Source organism: Lontra canadensis, unplaced genomic scaffold, assembly GCF_010015895.1.
Source record: "Lontra canadensis isolate GAN:19392208 unplaced genomic scaffold, GSC_riverotter_1.0 scaffold35, whole genome shotgun sequence".
NCBI lineage: Eukaryota > Metazoa > Chordata > Mammalia > Carnivora > Mustelidae > Lontra > Lontra canadensis.
The window spans coordinates 4836918-4856725 of record NW_022631029.1 but is presented as its reverse complement, the minus strand read 5'-3'; the positions used below and the strand labels follow the sequence as shown (position 1 = coordinate 4856725).

The 19808-nt window shown below is 49.1% G+C and overlaps 1 protein-coding gene across 2 annotated transcripts in view; it reads right to left on the bottom strand.

Moving 5' to 3' along the window:
- Positions 1-19808, bottom strand: part of LARS2 (leucyl-tRNA synthetase 2, mitochondrial) — a 148128-nt gene that overhangs the window by 63374 nt on the left and 64946 nt on the right. For both annotated transcript variants that reach the window (XM_032867828.1, XM_032867827.1), the window contains exon 8: positions 1530-1637. In XM_032867828.1, the coding sequence (XP_032723719.1) occupies positions 1530-1637 (108 nt within the window). The remainder of the gene's footprint in view (positions 1-1529; positions 1638-19808) is intronic.

Genomic DNA, 19808 nt, shown 5'->3' with positions numbered 1-19808 from the left:
TTAGGCATCAACTGAATGCTAATTATAGGACAGACACAGAGGGGACAGATGCTCCTGCCTTCACACATTCACTCAGATGTGCTCACAGCGGGCCAGTGACGGGCAAGTGTATACTATGGCCTGAGTGCCGGCTAGGGGTCCCCTATGGAGCCAGACTTAGGTCCTGTACCTGCCAGACTGAGAGTGCTCCCTCCCCTGAGACATCTCATTTTCAGGTGGGTCCAGGAACAGAGACGGAAACGTTTTCATTAATAAAATGTTGGGGAAGAGAGAGAACGTGGAAGCCATTTCCTGTACAGCGGCCGAACGGCTCAGAGACCCACCACCTTCAGCCTGGCTGAGAAGCCAAGGCCTTTTGACACGGGGGCCCGACCCAGTCTAATGCGTAGGACCCCAAAAGAAATGGCCCCAAGAGTCTGAACCAAAGTAGCAGCTGGACTGAATTTCAGAAATCTCACCACCTTCTCAGGAAAGTGGTGACAGAATTTGGTCATTTCAGGATTTGGTTTTCAAAGCTTTCAAAGTCCCTGCTCCCTCATGGGGGTGGGGGGCGGGCTTCCCGTGTCTGCAGTTGGGAGTGAAGTGGACCACATTTGTGAGGAGACGACCCAGGCAAGTGTGAGCTCTGTGACAGGCAGCAGGAGCTCAGCAGACACCGGCATGGCTGTCAGTAGGAGGAGTCTAGAAAAGTAGGTCAACTCTGTCTCTTGGCTGCCGTCCCCTCCTTCTCAAGGTCTGGCCTAAGGTGAGGGATGGGTCTGTAGCTAAGGGCACAAAAGTCTTGCATAGGGAGGAGACATCTGAAGAATTAAAACAAAACACAAAACAAAAAACCAAAATCCCCAGAACCTTCCCAGGTAAGAAACAGCAAAACAACAACCATCTTGTCTTGTAAGGACAAAGAGAAAGGTTTGGGGAGGGCACCTTTTGGAGGAGGTGGGCTTTTGGTAGTGACCTCTGACCAGTGTTTCCACACAGGTAGGATCTTTTGAACCCTGAGTCAGCCCAGGACCCTCACCAGCTTCGGGTGTGCCCCACTTTGAGGTGGTGTCACCCTTGGCTTGTTGGCTTTTAACCTGCTTTGTGACATGAACACCTTGGAGCTCTGGGCCTGCTGCACAGGAAAATGCCCACACATCCTTCTGCACCTCATCTCAGGGAGTTCCTGGACCCACAGAAAACCTTCTACCTGTGCTGACCAGGAGGGTGGCCTGTAGCAGTAGGAGGCAACGGAACCACTTGGAATGTGGCCAGCGTTGCTCTACATGTAAGAGAGCACAGATTTCAAAGACTGTACGAAAACCCGAGTGTCGACGGTTTCCTCACGTCCTGAAACGATCATTTCTTGGTATACAATGGGTTAAATAAAGATACGTTATTAAAACCAATTTCGCCTCTTTCTTTGCACTTTTAAAAACGTGGCTATTGCCAAGTTTGAGATGCTGCTGCTTGGTTGGCTCGGTGAGTTCTGAAACCGCAGATATGTGGATCTGTGAGCGTGAATCCACAGACAGGCTTTGCTCCATCACCTTCAATGCGAAGTCCAGATGGCAGCCCACACAGTCCCCGATCCAGTGGGCCTGCATGCCTTTTATTCCATACCACTCTGGAAGGTCCGCCAGCGCGTCCTGCATGGCCTGTGGGAATGGCAGGAGAAGAGGGCTAGAATGGCAAAGCTTATTTAAGGGATGCCCGGGCTACGGGGCTTGCTAAGGCAGGAAAAGCGGGACATTAAAGGAGGCTCCGAATTCAGCCCTCTCCTTGTCCACCTGCCAATCCGAGGAGCCCAGCGAGGGTCGGAAACAGATGCACTCACCATGACTCAATTTCGTGAGATGGGTCTGACCGATTTCTCTATTCTGAGCGGGCCAACGTATGGCGAAAAGAAGAAAATTAATGAGGAAAGACCTTAATTAACATCTTTGATGAATGCAGTGAGCACATTCTCTCCCACAGTCTGGGAATGAAACAAAACAAGATCAAGTTTCTGAATTTTGAAACTTAAGGCAGGCAACTCAGGGGGCTGGGCATGGCACAAGTCAGCTGTTGCAAAACCAGGACACTATGAATGACATCTTGGCATTAAAAAAATAAAAATCGGCTGAAGGGAAACCATCGCACTGATTTGCGTAAACATTTGCTATTACAAGTGCGTACATATTTTCACTGTTTTTGTGCGGGTGTGTCTATGCTCAGTCCTAAATCCCTACAGCAGGGAGGCTTTTCTATAAATTACTCTCTATGGCCTCAAGTCCATGCCATCATTTAGCATTTGATGATGAGATACATTCCTCCAACAGTTGGATTTAGAAGGGGCGCCTGGGTAGCTCAGTCACTTAGGCATCTGACTCCTGATTTCGGCTCAGGTCGTGATCTCGCGGTGGTGAGATTGAGCCCTGCATCGGGCTCCGTGCTCAGCGGAAGACAATCCTCTGCCCCTCCCCTCACTAGTGCATTCCCACTCGCAGGTGCTCTCTCTCTCTCTCTAAAATAAATAAATCTTTTTTAAAAAAAGAGTAAACCACATCTCTGTAACATGAAGAGTCCAATTTTAAATTCCTAGTTGTATTATGATTAACATAGGCAACATAATGATGCCTTACTGGTCTGGTGTTCTTAATTCATAAAGTGCTTTTACACACATCTCTTCTCCCATACTCTGGTGAAACGTAGCTCATTTTCAAACCAATGAACTTACGCTGCGGGAGGTTACAGCTCTCTGATGTGAGGCCACAAGAGTGTATGAGTCATGACTAGACCCTGACTTACTATTCCTCAGTCGTGTGATAAACAACACAGAGCCTTCTCTATGCCTGTCATCTGTCCATCCATCCAGGATGGACATCTGGAATACTCAATAGGGTCTGGAAGCTTGAAGATCCAGAAATTTCATCTGCAGCAGAAATTATGGATAATGGACAGCAATGTGTTTATTAATTTCTTCCCCCCCACCTTTTTTTTTACAAGATTCTATTTATTTATTTCGCAGAGGGAGAGTGAGAGAGCACAAGCAGGGCGAGCAGTTGGCAGTGGAGGAGAGAGAAGCAGACTCCCCACCGAGCAGGGAGCCAGGTGTGGGGCTTGATCCCAGGACCCCGGGATCATGACCTGAGCTGAAGGCAGACACTTAACCGACTGAGCCACCCAGGCGCCCCCATTTGTTTCTTTATTCTACTGCAAGGTATTAGCCACCCACTTGTCCACACCAAGACCTCAATCTAGGCACTGGGGGTTGGGCATACGCAAGACAGGACAAACCAGCGTTCCGCCCATGGAGTTTAAACAATGCACACACGCAGTCTGTTGCTGTCAGTCGGGTAACTGATCAAAATTCAATGCCAGATGCAATTAGTATCACAGAAGGTGAGACACGGGTCCTGGAGATGAGGCGAGGCAGAAGCAAAATAGTGGGCAGGCAGGGAAGAAAATGAGCAGAGTGAGAAATGGGGAGAGAGCCAAAAAGGCTGGGTGGATGAACCCTAGAGAAGGAGAAGGAAAGTCACGGGAATGGGTGGGTGGGGAAAGCGAGGCTCCAAAAAGCAAAGACAGGAAGGGGGAAGAATAGTGGACTTGGAAGCAGAGAGATAATGGGGAAATGGCACAAGTGAGGGAATGAAAGTTGGGGAGCCCCTGCCATGTGTGGGGCTACGGGGCATCTGCACAGTAAGGTGGAACAGAGCCGCATGGAACATGGCTTACGGGCTGCTAGGTGACACGGTGAGCCTTCCGGCCACAGGGCTGTCAGTCTCAAGTAATGCGCGAAGGAAAGAGGGAGCAGAGCTATACTACATGCAAATGGAAAGCAGACAAAATGGAAGAGGGAGAGCACTGGAAAGCCTTGTGAGTTCAAGTTGCCCTTTGAACATAACCACACACCAAGGCTAGGCAGGTCCCCTCTCCTTCTGCCGCCAACAAACCTAGTGAGGACACTCAGCGTAATCTCCAATGTAGAGACCCAAACACCCTGGGTGTTGGTAGGTCATTTCCAACACATGATCCTAGGCTTCTCCCATTTCTGGACCGTTACTTATGAAAGGTGAAAAATGCTTTTTTTTGTGTAAAGATTTTATTTATTTATTTGACAGAGGGAAAAAGAGAGCACAAGTTGGGGAGCAGCAGGCAGAGGCAGAGGGAGAAGCAGGCTTCCTGCTGAGCAGGGAGCCCCACACAGGGCTTGATCCCAGGACCCCAGGATCATGACCTGAGACGAAGACAGATACTTAACTGACGGAGCCACCCAGGTGCCCTGAGAAATGCTTTTTACGACAAAATATAACCAACTAGAAACTGTGGGTACTTCAAAGTCTACTTGGTAATTTGGATAGGAGATCCGTGAAAACCAAACCGTTGGTAAAGAAGATACAGGAAAATTTAAAGTAAGCTTTAAAACTTGAGTTCATCGCGATCTGTGCTTGACACGCCGTATGATGCCGACGAGACTATGTTGTACCAAGAACGCTTGCCCCAATCTCCCAGGGGTGGATCAAAGGGATCTAGAGCTGCCAGTTTTAAGCAGAATAAGGAACAAATCAACCACGTACAAATGCCACATGTACGTTCCAACTCCCTGTGATCGTGAGAAGGCTTCCCGGGTGGGGGGGAATCTAAAATACGTGATGGTTAGAGAACCGGGTGGCTCAGTCGGTTAAGTGACCCAACTCTTGATTTCAGCTCAGGTCATAATCTCAGGGTCATGAGATCCAGCCCCATTCTGGACTCAGCACCGGGCGGGGAGCCTGCTTGAGATTCTCTTTCCCCCTGCCCCTCCCCCTCCCCAAATAAAATAAAACACTTGATGGTGACACATGAAGGAGACCAACAGGGGCCATGACGTTTCTGTATTTGCTGGAGTGAAAGATGGCTTTTGGGAAAGTGGCACTTGAGTCCTGCTCCAGATTGTTAATTACGCTTCGACTACAGTGACGTTCAAAAACACGGAGCCTGCCAAAGGCGCCAGCATGGGCCATGTCCCTGGCCTGCTCTGGCCACCTGCCTAACTCGCCCCCCGCCTCTCCATTGTTCATCTCTTCTGCGGGCTGCGTGCCTGCTCCCTGATGGTCAGAAGGTCCCTGAGAGCAAGCACTGTGTTCAGTGTGGCTCACCACTGAGTATGCAGCACCTACTGTATACCCACGGCGCACAGCAGACATGTGGAATCCAGGAAAAGCATGAAGACATGAGAAATGGGCCTCAAGCCAAGGTAATGTAGAGACCAACCCTTTTTTGTCCTCTCCTCCCCTCCAGTAGTGAAGAGAAAGTCTGTCTTTAACATCATCTGGAGCAAGCGAACAATCTCTGCTTTCAGGAGACCCGTCCTAGTGGCATTCCACTGACTGCGCACAGGTGGCCTCATCCTCCTGGGGTCCAGGATCACAAGCCTGGCTCTTCAGGGGGCCCCTGGGTGGTCTCTCAGCTTCACTGGCGTCCTTGTCTTTCCCTCTCTTAGGCAACTCAGGAGGCCTCAATCCCATGGTTGTAACGCGGCAAGCGGTCTACTTTAAGAGAAAGTTACAGGGGCGCCTGGGTGGCTCAGCCAGTTGGGCATCTGCCTTCAGCTCAGGTCATGATCTCAGTGTCCTGCTCAGCAGGGAGCCTGCTTCTCCCTCTCCTCTGTCCCTGCTCATGCTCTCTCTTGCTATCTCTCTCTCAAATACATAAAATCTTAGAGAGAGAGAGAGAGAGAGAGAGAGAAACTTACAAAGGGCTAAAAAGAAAACCTGATACCGGATTTATTTTTAAAATGTGACTTCTGGGGTGTCTAAAAATCACTCATGGTGATGACTAAAGGCAGCAGAAGATGACTCATCAAAGAAAAGTTCAATTATAGGCTATGTGTAGTTTTACATATATTTAGCGGAAACGGACTGACCTCGTACATCCAGGGTACGGACGAACACCGAGCTAGCTCGAAGGCTGACCTGATCCAGACAGCCTGCTTCCTGATTCTCTCAGATCAGTATTGGCTTCTCCACCTTTCCCTTTCCTGGCTGACCCAAACAGAATGTGAATTTGCGGAGCTACGTACACATGCGATGGTCTGAAAATGCTCAAAAATGAATATTAGAAACATGGGAGCATTTGTTACTGACAGCACAGACTTGAGAAGCTGCAGTATGACCCAGGGTGTAAGGTGAGTCCTGGGATTCGATCTTGGATCCATTGTCCTCGAGAGGCGTGAGAGAGAAAACCGAGTTGGTTAAGAACTGCAGTGCATACTTCACCTAAACATAAAGCTCTACTAGAATTTGGTTCTTTCAAAGTCACCAGCGGCTTTGGAAATTCAGACAGGGCACGTGGTATCTCCATTATGAATGAATCACATACCCAAGTTTCCCCGTCCCCGTCCCCGTCCCCGTCAATTACAAAATGGTCGCTGAGCTCCTTCCGTGACAGAAGACACTGTGTTTGGTGTGATAAAAGGCACCAGGACCTCCAGAGGACAGGAGCATGTCACACTGCCTCACGGCGTCCAATCAGCAAAACCCAGGAAACTCTAGGGGTCCTGCAGCCCAGCTACCTCCAACAGATAAATTGTAAGAAAAGGAAAGGGAGAAAGGCAAACCTGCACATGAAGACAGTCATGCTCAAATTAAAAGAGGGAGGGTAAGATTAAACCCCAGAGTCCAGGGAGGCCCATGCGGGCAAAGTTACCGAGAAACGTCAGGGAGAACCTGGCTGCTGGGGAGACCAGTTATTATGGGAAAGGGGAAGAAGGAGGGCTTCAGGGGTGTTGGCACAACTCAGCATCTTGACCTCCAAGAGTGGCCGCTTTCAAAGAAATCGATAAGCTATCTATATGGTTACCTGCATTTCATTTTACAGTAAAAATGTCAGCGTGAAACACAGACTCGCTCAGTTTGGTTCTGCAGAGCTCACAGCTCTCCATCCCAGTGCGCTCCTGGAGAGTGGGGCATGGGCCAAGGCTGGCCTGCGGGCTCTGGGATGCGGCTTCAGCCTCTCCAGTTTTTCTTGAGAACCCACACAGGGCATGGCCAGAGCCCAGACGTGTGCTTTGGGTTGGACAAATGCTAATCAAATTGCCATTTAACTCCCTCTACTTGAGGGGGAGCCTGGAAGAGGAGAACCAGCAGAACTGCCCTCCAGCCCCCCAGGTAGGGAAGGAATGATGTCCGTAGAACCCTTCCTAGTACTTTTACATGTGTGGCAACATTGAAGATGGGGCACATGTCATGTTCACAACAGCACAAGACAGCACCAGCCCACCTCGTAGATGAGAATACAAGTCTTTTCCCCAGGTGTCCCCAGCAAGGATGGTGGTGGGGGGCGGGGGAAGCACTGGGAAAGCAGCGCTCAAAGCCCGTCGTCCCTTCCTACACCTGCCACCCCGTGACCACCCTGCCATCCAAGCACTTAAATTCAGTTCTCCCGTGTCCAGGTTTCAGGGAGTATTGACTCCCCCTTCTCAAACTTAGAAGAGATGCTTATGCGAGATCTGCCTGCGTCTATTATCTCATTTATTTTGCAATTTTATGGCTGGAAAGAAGATTCTGGTTACGGAGTCATGGGGCTGAAACTGTCAGTACAATTCCCCCTCCCTGTACAGAGGCTACCGAGGTTCAGCAACCTGCCACCATCACTTGGCGAACTGAAGCCAGGCCCTGAACTCCGGGCCTTAGTATATTAAGCAGCCCTCATTTAACGAGGATGCACTCTCCTCGAATCCCCCCCCCCACCCCCGGGCCACGGTGAACTTGGACTGCGTTGGCTGCCCAGCACCTGCTCTTCTTTCTTGGGGGCAATCCACAATGGGCGAGTGGCAGGGCCCCACCACCCACTATGGAGAGTTTCCAGGGCCCACTTTCCTCTTCTGTGGAAGCTAAACACATTCCGGAATTGGTACAGTCTTGGAACATTGTGGCTCCGGAGGGAAGCGGGGAGGTTCGACCCAGAGGCACCCGAGGAACTGGTTTAAATGCCACACCAGACCCGAGATTTGGGGACTGACAATAGTGGTGGCTTCCTGGGCAAGACCCTAGCCACGTCCCTGTGCTCCCTGAGTCCTGCCAAAGTCTGGGTCTCCAGCCTTCCCACCCAACTCTGAGTAACCCCATCCTCTTCTGATCCATTCCTTTGGGGCTGAAATTAATAGAGTAACTTAAGGTGGTTTGCAACCACTTTTCCTAATTAAGATCAATGGATTTACAAAGTTTCAACATCCTGATGAATATTAGCTGATACTTTACTGCCTTGATATCATTGTAACGAAAGTCTAAAATCAGGGCGCCTGGGTGGCTCAGTCGGTTAAGCGGCTGCCTTCAGCTTAGGTCATGATTTCAGGGTCTTGAGATGGAGTCCCACATCGAGGTCCCTGCTCAGCGGGGAGTCTGCCTCTCCCTCGGCTCTGTTGCTCCCCCTGCTTGTACTCTCTCTGTCTATCCAATAAATAAATAAAATCTTTTTAAAAAGTATAAAAAATTGAATACATTAATTATATATTAATATTAATAAATGAGTAATCAATCTTCTGATTAAACTGCACGTTCTAGAAAGCTTTTCAATTTATGGAACAATTTAGGGGATCTTAAATGCCCCCAGGCACGTAAGTAGTGTATTATAAGCCCTGAAAACGACCCACGGCTTTTCCTCTCCAGTAATCAATAAGTCCCATTTAACTTCCAAGCAAACCCACATGTGGTCTCACGGGATCTGACGTCTTTCCATCGGATAAAACCCACATTACATGATTTGAAGATTAGCTCCACAGCCCACACTATCCTTTTCTGCCACAGAAAATGCAGTTGACAGGGTCCTAACCTGACGGTGCTTGAAAACCCCCTCCCCTCCCCTGCCTTACTGAGCCACTAAGTGAGTACCTGAGCCCTCTCGTTGTGTTTTTCTTCTAGACCAAATCATCCAGGCTGAAATACTTCTGGTGGAGGTGCTTTGCTTAAAATATTCAGATCTCAGGGAGGACAAAAGATCTGAATTGAATGAAATGTGAATGTTTTGATATGTTAACTAGGGGAGGGAGGACACCTGCTTGGAACCTCAACCAAATCTATGACTATTTTTAAAAAGCAGAAGAACTTTTAAAAAACAAACCAAATGAAATCAGCATCTCCAGAACAACCCAGCAAACCCTGTTTCGTCCCCAGAGACACATGACGCATCACCGATTTTTGAACAGGGTTTTAGAAAGCACAGCCCAGCAGCCCCCCAGGACCTCACCTTCGTCCTGCGCGGTTGCCCCACCATCTCCACCACACCGGGAACAATGTGGGGGGTATTTATGGACATCTTATGGTGCTACAGTTGTTCAGTCTAAAAGTAGGCTATGTTTATCTGTTTGGGTGTTTGGGTTGAGATCACGTATATCCTTCTTCCTTTCGGGGGCAATTACGGTAATAGCAGATGGAATTCATCTTGTCTCACGTCCTTAAATTTGGCAAACACTTGGCAGTGCCTCCCTTCCCCTACCCCAGCCAACATCAATGCACAGAAATCTTACTGGTTCACCCCCAAACCTGGGGAAACAGCAGGTTTTGAGACTCTTCTTAAAAGTGCGGTGAAATCACTTTTCCAAGGACATCAGAGAGAACCTGATACGTAAGAGCTGAAGCCTATTCTAGGAGCCGCCCTGCTCTCTCCTCTGGTCCCTCTCCACCAAGCCCAGGGCGTCGGCAAGGTTTGGCAACCATGGATTTATTCAACTCCCCTCACTTAATAAATGAAAAAAAAAATGGCTCACTCAACCAAGTCCACGGCAGACCCCAAATAATGAGCTGCTCAGATCTCCTCATTGTTCTGGGCTCTCTGTGCTCTTTGCCCATAACTTAAAATTAAACAAAAGACCATGTCTTCCATCTACAAAACCTAGAAATTAACCATATGAATGGGCTTCACCTTCAACTTTTACAAATAATGACTGGACTAATACCCAAGTCAAATGGGACCGTTTCCCTGTGGTTATCACTCAGCAGACACAGGTTTGCAAAGGGCCCTTACAATCATTTTCATCACGACAGGGCTGAAAATGCAGCCAGCGTTGCCCCACAGGCACACCATCTGAATGCAGATGCTTCAGGAAGCCGAAACAGGATGGTACGTTAGTGAGTCTGACTGGGAGCCAGAGTTGAAGAACTCGAACCTACAAGAGATGGGCTGACCCGTGCATCCAAACAAAAAAGCTTCAGGGATGTGAAACATAATCGTGAATAAGAAAGGCAAAGATTGAAACTCAAAAGCTGGGGATGAAAAGGGAATTAAATATAACATAGCTAGTCTGACTCTTTCTCCAAAGAAGCAGAAATAAATCCAGACCTCCCAAGAGAGGACAGTATGTGGGCTAAAGCATTAAGAATTATGGTCCACAAGTAAGAATTCCAGAAGAAGAGGTTTTAAAAACATGATACACGTTAGAAGACCTTAGTTAGGGGCACCTGGGCGGCTCAGTGGGTTAATGCCTCTGCCATGCTCAGGTCATGATCCCGGAGTCCTGGGATGGAGCCCCACATCGGGCTCTCGCAGGGAGCCTGCTTCCCTTCCTCTCAATCTGCCTGCCTCTCTGCCTACTTGTGATCTCTGTCTGTCAAATAAATAAAAAAATCTTAAAAAAAAAAAAAAAAAAAGAAGACCTTAGTTAAAAAAAAAAAAAAAAGGTTTAGGCAAACTGAGAAACACAGTGGATTTTATTAGCTACTAAGGGAGAGAGCTCAGAAACCAGAGCCTGGAGAGCTGGGCACTGATTAGAAGCGGAACGGAAGAGAAAGATTTAATGACAAGATCTAATTAAAATGGACACTTTTTAAAGTCTTAACACTTAGCCAACTTCTGAATCAGTGTGATCTGCGTAGCAATTATGTTTGAATTATAAATTCTTAAGTGCTTTTTTCCTAAAACTTGATTTGTTGCCAAGATGTTCTCTTCCTTTTTGTTTTCAAGACCCTTTCAATGCAGTCATTCCAAAGACATATCATATATCTGAGCTGCAATAAAAGAAAATAAATGCTGAAGGCAGTAAGATGTTTATAAGAACTCTAGATGTCCCCTCTAGAATATTCTAGAGGGATAAACTCTCCCATTCATCTCCCTCTCCTTAGTTGACTCTGGCAGGAAGTTGTATACAAGGATTTCCACATTAGAAAGCTCACGTTGCCTAATGTCTACCTTGCTCACTTCCCTCTGACAGCTGTATTTCCACCTCTTCTGAAAGGTGATACGGGTTTCTAGCAAAATCCATTTGTTGTGGCATCTCAAGGCAAAACATTTATTTGCAAATACACGTTGTGCTATCCAAGAGTCTCAATTCCAGCGAAGGTGTTATTAACCCAGAAGGGAGATAAACCAGGTCTGAGCAAGGCATCCTGTTGAAGATACATGACTCGCCAACAAGGTGCGTGTCCCTGGGACCATGGGGGTCAAAGGAGAAGAGGAGCCAGGCAGCTCACATGAACACTGAGTGTGCACCTCAGAGCTGAGGCAAGGACAGGGACACACCAAGTGCTATTAGATAGCTTCCAGGTAGCTGGACAGAAGGTGCTGGGTGTAACCACCAGGGACGGATGTGGGGAAGGAAACCATAAAGCATGGCGGTAGCCATTTTGGCTCATCTCCTCTTATCCCCACATGCCTACATTAACTCCGGGCACACCTAGGAGCCTTTTTCCACACTTCAGACCTAAGCAAACCCCTTCTCTGGCAGAACACTTCTAATTCCACCCACTTCCAAGAAGTGGTGAGCACAGGTTCTGAAATGTCGCCCCCACGCCCCTAAGAATACAGATGATGGAGGACAGACTCTCCCAATGGCAGTCATCTGTCTGGACGAGGCTGCTTCTGATTCCTGGAAGCCACTCGGGTCACCTCACTGCCTCTAGGAGGACAGGACCCAATCGAGGCCATCCTGTACCCCACACGAGGAGGAACAAACAGTAAAACGGCCACATCATGTACTTAGTCCAATCTGTGACTCTAGGGTACCCTTGTCTGGAAAGGTGGTTTTGTTCTGGGAAAGCAGAGTCTCGGGAACAAGACTGAAAGCCTTTTACTGGTCTAATAAGGGAAAAAAAAAAAAAAAAAAACGGGGACAGCAGTCCCAGGGGACATTCCGCTAAATTACCTTGACGTTGGAAGCCTGCCCATAAACTGAAAACTTGCAGGAACATTAAGACCATCCCTTCCAAGGCACTCAGGTCTGGAGAACATATGTAAATAAATGCTGACATAACCCTCCTATCAGGTGTTTTGTTGTGTGATAACGGAAATGATAACAATCGTTCTGGAAAATATGAAGAGGGACGAAGAACAACAAGTTTCCCATAATCAATATATACACCCAGGGAGACAACAATTAATATTTTACTCCATATCTTTCCATCCTACTAATACCCCATCTTTTACTGATTCAAAGATGCACATTTTCTATTTTTTTTTAAAGATTTTTTTATTTATTTGAGGGGAGGGGAGGGAGCATGAGCTGGGGGAAGGGCAGAGGCAGAAGGAGACCAAGAATCTCAAGCAGAGTCCATGCTGAGTGTGGAGAGGAACCCGATGCGGGGCTCGATCCCAGGACCCTGAGACCATGACCTGAGCCGAAATCAAGAGTCAGATGTTTAACCAACTGAGCCACCCAGGTGCCCCAAAGATGCACATTTTCCCCACAGATGCTGAAACTGGGACCTGTCTTACAACAATGGTGCCTTTGACACCATGTTTCTTTCTTATGGAGCGTAAGATGTCATGCCAATCCTGTGTTACAGCTGATAAAACGTAGCAGGGTGGCGGGTACTCGTGGGATCGCCACATAGTTGAAATCATGCCTTTAGGATACTCTTTTTAAACTGCCGGAGTTCGTGTTTTGCCAGAACTGTTCACAATTTATCACAGCTCTAGAAAGGATTAAATCTTTATTTCGAGCAAATCTGACTCTCAAAATTAGCCACTCTGGAATAGTAAACAAAACAGAGAGAAATGGAAAGATACTGTGGAAAATGATCTCTTTCTCTGAGAGGGACACTTCTTGTGAATAACAAAACACTATCACATGATTATGGATGTGGCCCTTAATGCCTGTTTCCCTCATAGCCTGGCAGCCATGGGATCAGTGTCCCTGTTCTCCGAGCAGCTGGGCTCAGAAGGTCCAGGGTAAGGACAGGACCGTGGAGGGGAGATAGGACACAAAAAGACACTGGTTCAGCTCAGAGGCCAGGAAGCCGATTCCATCAAGCACAAACTAGAAAACCTCCAACTCGTGTACCTGCCACTACCTGGCCATCTGTGCCCTGGCCCTGGCCCTGTGACAGTTCCCACCGTGCCCGTGTCTGGCCTTCTGGCAACACCTGCCCTCTGACCGCACCGCGTGCTAAAAAATGCCTGGTTGCTTGGGAACCTGTGCTCAGAGCTGCTGGAAAGCACATAGACCTGGCTGGGGCTCGGGAGACCCAAGTTGGGTCCTGGCTTTCTCAGGCTTGGGGGCCTTAGCTATAAAATGAGAAATGGGCTGGGTTGGTCATTTTCAAGGACACCTCGAGCTGGCCGTGAGCACCCCCGGGAGAAGAGGGAGGGCAGGGTGTACACTGCTTAAGACAAACCAACACCTGATCCCTTTGTCCTTAGATACCGTATCGATTCTGTAATTTCCAAATCATGAGAGTCTTTTTGGCTTGCATTTGTTTTTGAGATCAGGGCAGGGATTTAAAAAGCACGGGAGACTGTGGGCTAAATGTGGGGGAGACTGTCTACTGTTTGCTCAAGTTTCCTTTGGTTTTACAATCCAAATATCGGGGCACCTGGGTGGCTCAGTCATTTAAGCCTCCACCTTTGGCTCAGGTTATGATCTCGGGGATGTGGGACGAAGCCCCATGTCAGGCACCGTGCTCAGCAGGGAGTCTGCTTGGGATTTTCTCTCTCTCCCCCTCTCCCCCCATTCATGCACACACACTCTCTCAAATAAATAAATAAAATCTATAAAATCCAAATGTCTCCCTGAGCTAAAGGGATTCATGACACTCACAGCCCTCCCTGGCATGCCCAGGGACCCCCCCACCCCCTACAACAAGGTATGAACAAATAAATCTCTTTACTCCCATGGGGTCCAGGCTAATACTTCGAGAAGGAAAGAGGTCCTTATTCCCCAAAGGACCTGGCCAGGAGCTCAGAAAGCCCACTCAGGGTTTAAGAGCAAGACAACATGTTTAGTTCTGCCTTCACTTTTTCCTCATTAGATTTACAGTTTATTTCGTTGTCAAAATAACCTAAGAAGCATATTACAGTCAACCCTTGAACATCATGGGTTTGGTCCATACAGTACAGCACCATAAATGTACTCTCTCTTCCCTGTGATTTTCTTTTCCTCCGAACATCTTCTCTTCTCTAGCTGACTTAATTTTTTTTTTTTACATGTGGTGCTGATTTTTAATGAATATTATAAAACTTTGGCTGGCCCTACTGAGAGAAGGATCATAAATCCCCCCTGTAAAATGGGCACTGGCATACGCTGAGGAAGCAGTGAAGCATTGCCCTGGAGTCTTGCGATACCTAGCTGACTTAATTGTTAAGACGACAGTATAAAATACATACAACCCACATAATATGTGTTCGTCGACTGTTTCTGTTATCAGTTAAGCCTCCAGTCAACAGTAGGCTATGAGGGGTTAAATTTCTGGGGACTCAAAAGTTATCTGTGAATTTTCAACTGCATGGGGGGATCAGCACCCCTGAACCCCATGTTGTTCAAGGGTCAATGGTATTAATTTCTTTCTTTCATTTTCCCTTTGCAGTCATCCTTCTATCTTAGAAACAAAACCCCCAAAACAATACAGAAATGGAAGCTTCTTGTTTGCTGAGTGTGCGTGCTGACCAGAAGCCTGGGGTCCGCTTCAGAAGTACTTTGGGGAGGCTGTGTGGGCACAGCTGTCCTCAGTTGCCAGATGGGAGGGACACAGGTGGGCACAAGGCGCCAGGGCGAAGGGAAAGGAGAGCCCATGGGGAACGGAGCAAACGGAGAGCACACAGATGTGACCAGGCACTGGCACAGGACCTGCCAGAGGTATACAGGAAGGCTCTGTGTTTAGGGAGAGGAAATCTAATTGCCGGGGTCATCTCAGTACCTTCTAGAAACACTGTGGGTTTCAGAACTCCAGAGCCGGGGCTCCTGCCCTACACCAACTCTGCTGAACCTTTCCAGGAAGAGCTCCTACCAAGGTCTGCGCAGAGTCACCCTCATCCCCATCCCAGCAGTGTCACTGTCACCCCCAGCTGTAGCTACGATCTACTCTAGGCAGCGGGAGCCTCGCCTGGGGACGGCCAGGGAGCTGTCAGCCTCAAGGCACCTGCTTTTCTTTTGCCTCTGTGCCCCACCACCCTGGGTCATGCCACTATCATCCAGAAGGACTTCCAAGCAGCCAGGTGGTGGCTCTCCCTGTAAGAAGGCCAACCATCACCCCGAGGAGTGCAGAGAGGACAGCATGGAAGGTGGGGGGGATTGCGTTCACCGTACAGCTTAGGAGAAGAAAGAGCCGGGAGAAGCAGAGAATACAGAGATGAGAAAGAAGTCAGATTACGTAAGAAGGAGCAGATTTAACAACTAATTAGTTTTGTGAGCCAGGGTGTCAAAAGCAGATCCTGGGGACGAGAGCAGAGTCTGCGCTTTCCAAAAGGAGAGCCAGCTGGGGCCTGGCGGAGAATTCTAGCAGGAAGCTCGCACTCAGTGCCCCCGAGCACTGTTCCCGGAGCTCAGGGGCCCGGAGCCTGCATGGGCTCTGCCACTCCTACCACTCAGAAGCTGAGAACGTATTTTTTACAGGCGGGGATGATGCTGTAATAGCTTTAAAGCCACAGGGCTTTGAAGAGCAAACCCTCACAGTAGATAAACCCTCGCATCACGGTTAAATGTGGCCCTGGCCAGTGTCCTTGCTGCTTTTCATCCCACAGCCTTGCAGAGAAGCGGACAGCTCATCAAATGTGACTTACTGGCTCCTCTGGGTTCCCAGAAACTTTGCCTCCTTGGCCCACCTCTCACTTGGACCTACACCCACCCCGTGAAGGCCCAGGCTGCACACACAGGGGCAGCCCTCTTCTGGCCCCAAGGGTCTTTCTTGGGGGCAAGGGAGCAGGGATGACTGTGACGATGCTGGAGAGCACTGGTGGGGGTTGGGGGGAGCCCGAGGTCTACCCTGTGCTCCAGGAAGTGAGGAAGGCTGCAAAGTGCAGCTGTCAAACCTCACTGACCAGTCCCTTTGCAAAGCTTCCCGAGCAGCACAGGAATGACTTGGTGTCAGAGGGAGGGCAGATCCCGGCATCATCGGTGAGCCAGCTGCTGTTTGGGGTCTGACGGCGGCTGTGAGGGGCAGAGCAGAAAGCCTGGCACCAGGCCCAATTTCCAGAAGACAGCCAAATGCTTTCGCAATCAACCCAAGGCCTCAGAACTAGAACCGGGGAGCCTGAGGGTCCTCATTACGGGGGGCAGGGGACCCTCAGGCACCCAGGGGTACGTGTTGGAGACTGGAGCTTGGCACCCTGGGCCGTTTGGGGCTATCTTTCTGCTCCAGCCTCTAGAGCTCCTGTCATAAAGCCCAAACCCCTTCCCAGACCTCCTCGCCTCTCCCACCCAGTGTTTTCACACTCTGGAGGTTCACACATGACCAGTGTGTTCTCGGAAAGGCACCTCCACCACACCCAGAAGCTTCCAGGTGAAACTGGGGGTAGGAGAGGCACAAGGGGGGCAGGGAAATGGGGGCTCTTCCCTCCCACCTTCCCTGATTTCATGAGGGCTCATCGGTGCCCCGCTGCTTCTGGCCAGCAGAAACTCCGTGGGAACACTGGTGAGACAGGAGGTTTCGGGTACGTCTGGAAGGCAGTGAAATGTTCCCCGTCAGAAGTTCTGCGCTTCGCAGATTTCATCACTACCTGGAGTACAGGGCAGACCTGGGGCTCTCCCCGACCCCACCAGTGCTTGCCTGCATCGTCACAGTCATCCCACTGGGCTGCGCCTGATCAGTCTGGGACCGCCCCCCCCCACCAGCCTCCTCGCTCCCTGCTAGCACCTGGCCCAAGTCTGGCAGGGCGCTTGGTAACATCTGGGGAAAGAATGAACGGATTCACGCTCCCTGAGACAGGGTACGGACTGCCGGGTACGAGCCCAAGAACCTGGATCTGAGTCCCAGGACTATTACTTACTACCAGTGTGAGCCTCAGTTTCCTTGTCTGTAAAATGGGGCTACCAGGCACACCGGCCCTTCAGGGAAAAAGGCGAGGGTTAAATGAGACGGCGTCTGTAAACGCCAGAGCACTGATCGGCTCAGGGGCAAGCAGGCATGAAATGGGAGGGGGAGACAGACTTTCTTGCTATTCTAGCAGCTACTGGGGAATTCCTGAAAACTGGGACAGCAGACCCACCGATCTGATGGGGCGGCTGGCTAAGCGCCACCAGGCCATAGAGGAGTCTATGGACACTGCCCGGCGTCTGAGGGCCTGGGGGAGGCAGCCGCAGAAATCAAAACCACAGATCTATTAGAAAAGTTCAAATGGGAAGCCGACTCTATTTGTCTCGCCTTCCAGCTGTCACCCTGCTGGCAGGTACTGAGGCGTTCGCTCCATCAGACCCTGAATCTCTTTTGCTTTGTGTGCGGAGGTCTGCAATCCCTGCTCCTCCCCCGGTTCTCACCTCGCCGTGCTGCCCACCAGATACCTCCCACACATCCCTGCCAAGACAAATTCATGTGCTTCAGATACTCCCACTCCAAGTTTTCTTCACATTTTACAAAGCAAACAGTCCTAGCGAGACTGGCAGGGGGAAGGGGAAGGGGGAGAAAAATCCAGTAACATCACAGAACAGGCTTAATAAAGGATTTTTGCATTTGAGGGTTCCCTGTAATTTTTGCATCAGGCATCATCATTCTTCATCGGGAAGGTAAGTGACGAAAAGGAGGGCCCTTCCAGAGCCACGTCCCCCAGCGGACTGCCAGCCCTGTGTCACAGAGGCAGCTCCCAGAACAGCAAAACCAGACGCGGACACAAAGCTCTAAAGAGGACTGTGGTGGGCACAGCCCACTGGCCATCCCCTTCCCTCAAACAGCTTAACAGCTTGGCTACAGAAGCTAAAAAGCCCAAGCTTGCTTTCCTTGTCTCCCCTGAAGCTGGGGATTAGCCACATGACCTAACTGGGGCCAAGAGAACATCAGTGGAATTTTTGGGGGGATTTGCAGGAAAGTCCTTGCTTTCCAGATAATAAAAGAAACACTTGCTCACATGGCCCCTTCTGTTTCTTTCTCTTGAATGGAAATGTGATGTCTGGAGCTGCAGCAGCCATCTTGCGACCATGAGGTGACAGGCAGGAAGGAAGGGCCGAGAGAACCACCGAGATGCCAATTCAGAGCCCGATTCTGGTTCAGTCCCAGCAACTTGGGCCTTCTTATGTGGGAAAAGTCCACCCCCATTTGTTTAAGCCACCATTAACTCAGGTTTTCAGCTACTTGCAGCAGAAAGTATTACTAACTGATCCTTCTCTCTATAGCAGGACCTCCTCCCTGATTCAACACTATTTCTATCATACCAGGTTATAAAGTAGATGCCTTATGTCATTTGATCTTGGAAGTTTCAACCCCATTTATCCAAGGGCCTATTATTGGCACATCTCTATGCAACAGCCTCACGGCCACTGCATACTCAAAAGGGTCAGGAATATGTCCCTTTTAGGGCTCCCTATGGCAATCAGCAGCTTAATCATCCACTTAGTGTCTAAGTCAGGGTACTTAATAACACCATCCCCCTACACACTCTCATCCAATAGATCTCAAGTGCTACAAATTTCACCATCTGCGTATTTTCCTAACCTGCCCATCTCTCCCCACTCCTCCCACCTCGTCGAAGGTACGCACACCCGGATTACTCCAATAGCCTCTTAACTCGTCTTTGCATCCACACTTGCTCTTTCCACAGTGAATTTATAAAAACACAAATCTGGGGCACCTGGGTGGCTCCATTGGTTAGGCGACTGCCTTCAGCTCAGGTCATGATCTGGGGGTCCCGGGATCAAGTCCCGCATCGGGCTCTCTGCTCAGCTGGGAGCCTGGTTCTCCCTCTTCCACTCTCCCTGCTTGTGAACTCTCTCTCTCAAATAAATAAATAAATAAATAAATAAATAAATAAATAAATAAAATCTTAAAAACAAAAACAAAAAACACAAATCTGACTGTGTCATCCCCTCTCTTGGAGTCCTTCCATGGCTTCCCATGCCCCCCATGATAAAGTCCAGATTCCTTAAGACCTAAAAGGCCTTGCCTGATCTGGCCACCCCAACCTCCAGCTTCTCCAGCCCTACTGAATCTCTCCTCTTGGCTCTCTGTTTCAGTTGTATTGCCATTCTTTCAGCTTCTCAAAATCACCATATACATTTCTATTTTGGGGCCACCACACACGACAGCCCCTAGACGAAGGTGCTCCCCTCCAACTTTATGGCCTTCCTCAACCCTTCTCATCACTTTGCAGCCCAAACAGTGATTTTCTATTTCAGATATTGTAGTTTCTGTTCTAGATTTCCAGTTCTTCTTCTTCTTTTTTTTAAATAGTTTCCTTCTCTCTTCTGAGATTCACCATCTGTTCACTCATCATGACCATTTTTTCCTTTAAGTCCCAGACCATTTATAGAACTGATGTCTCTGGCTTTACCTCCTAATTCTAACATCTGGGTCATCTCAGGATCTGGTTCTACTGGGCTCAAGGGCTGCCCCCTCTCCCTTATCTTCTCTTGATTACCGGCCACAATTTCCCAATTTTTCGCAAGTCTAGTACTTCTTTTATTGTATGTGGGGCATATGCATAAAAACCAACCATGTAGAGTCTGGATGATG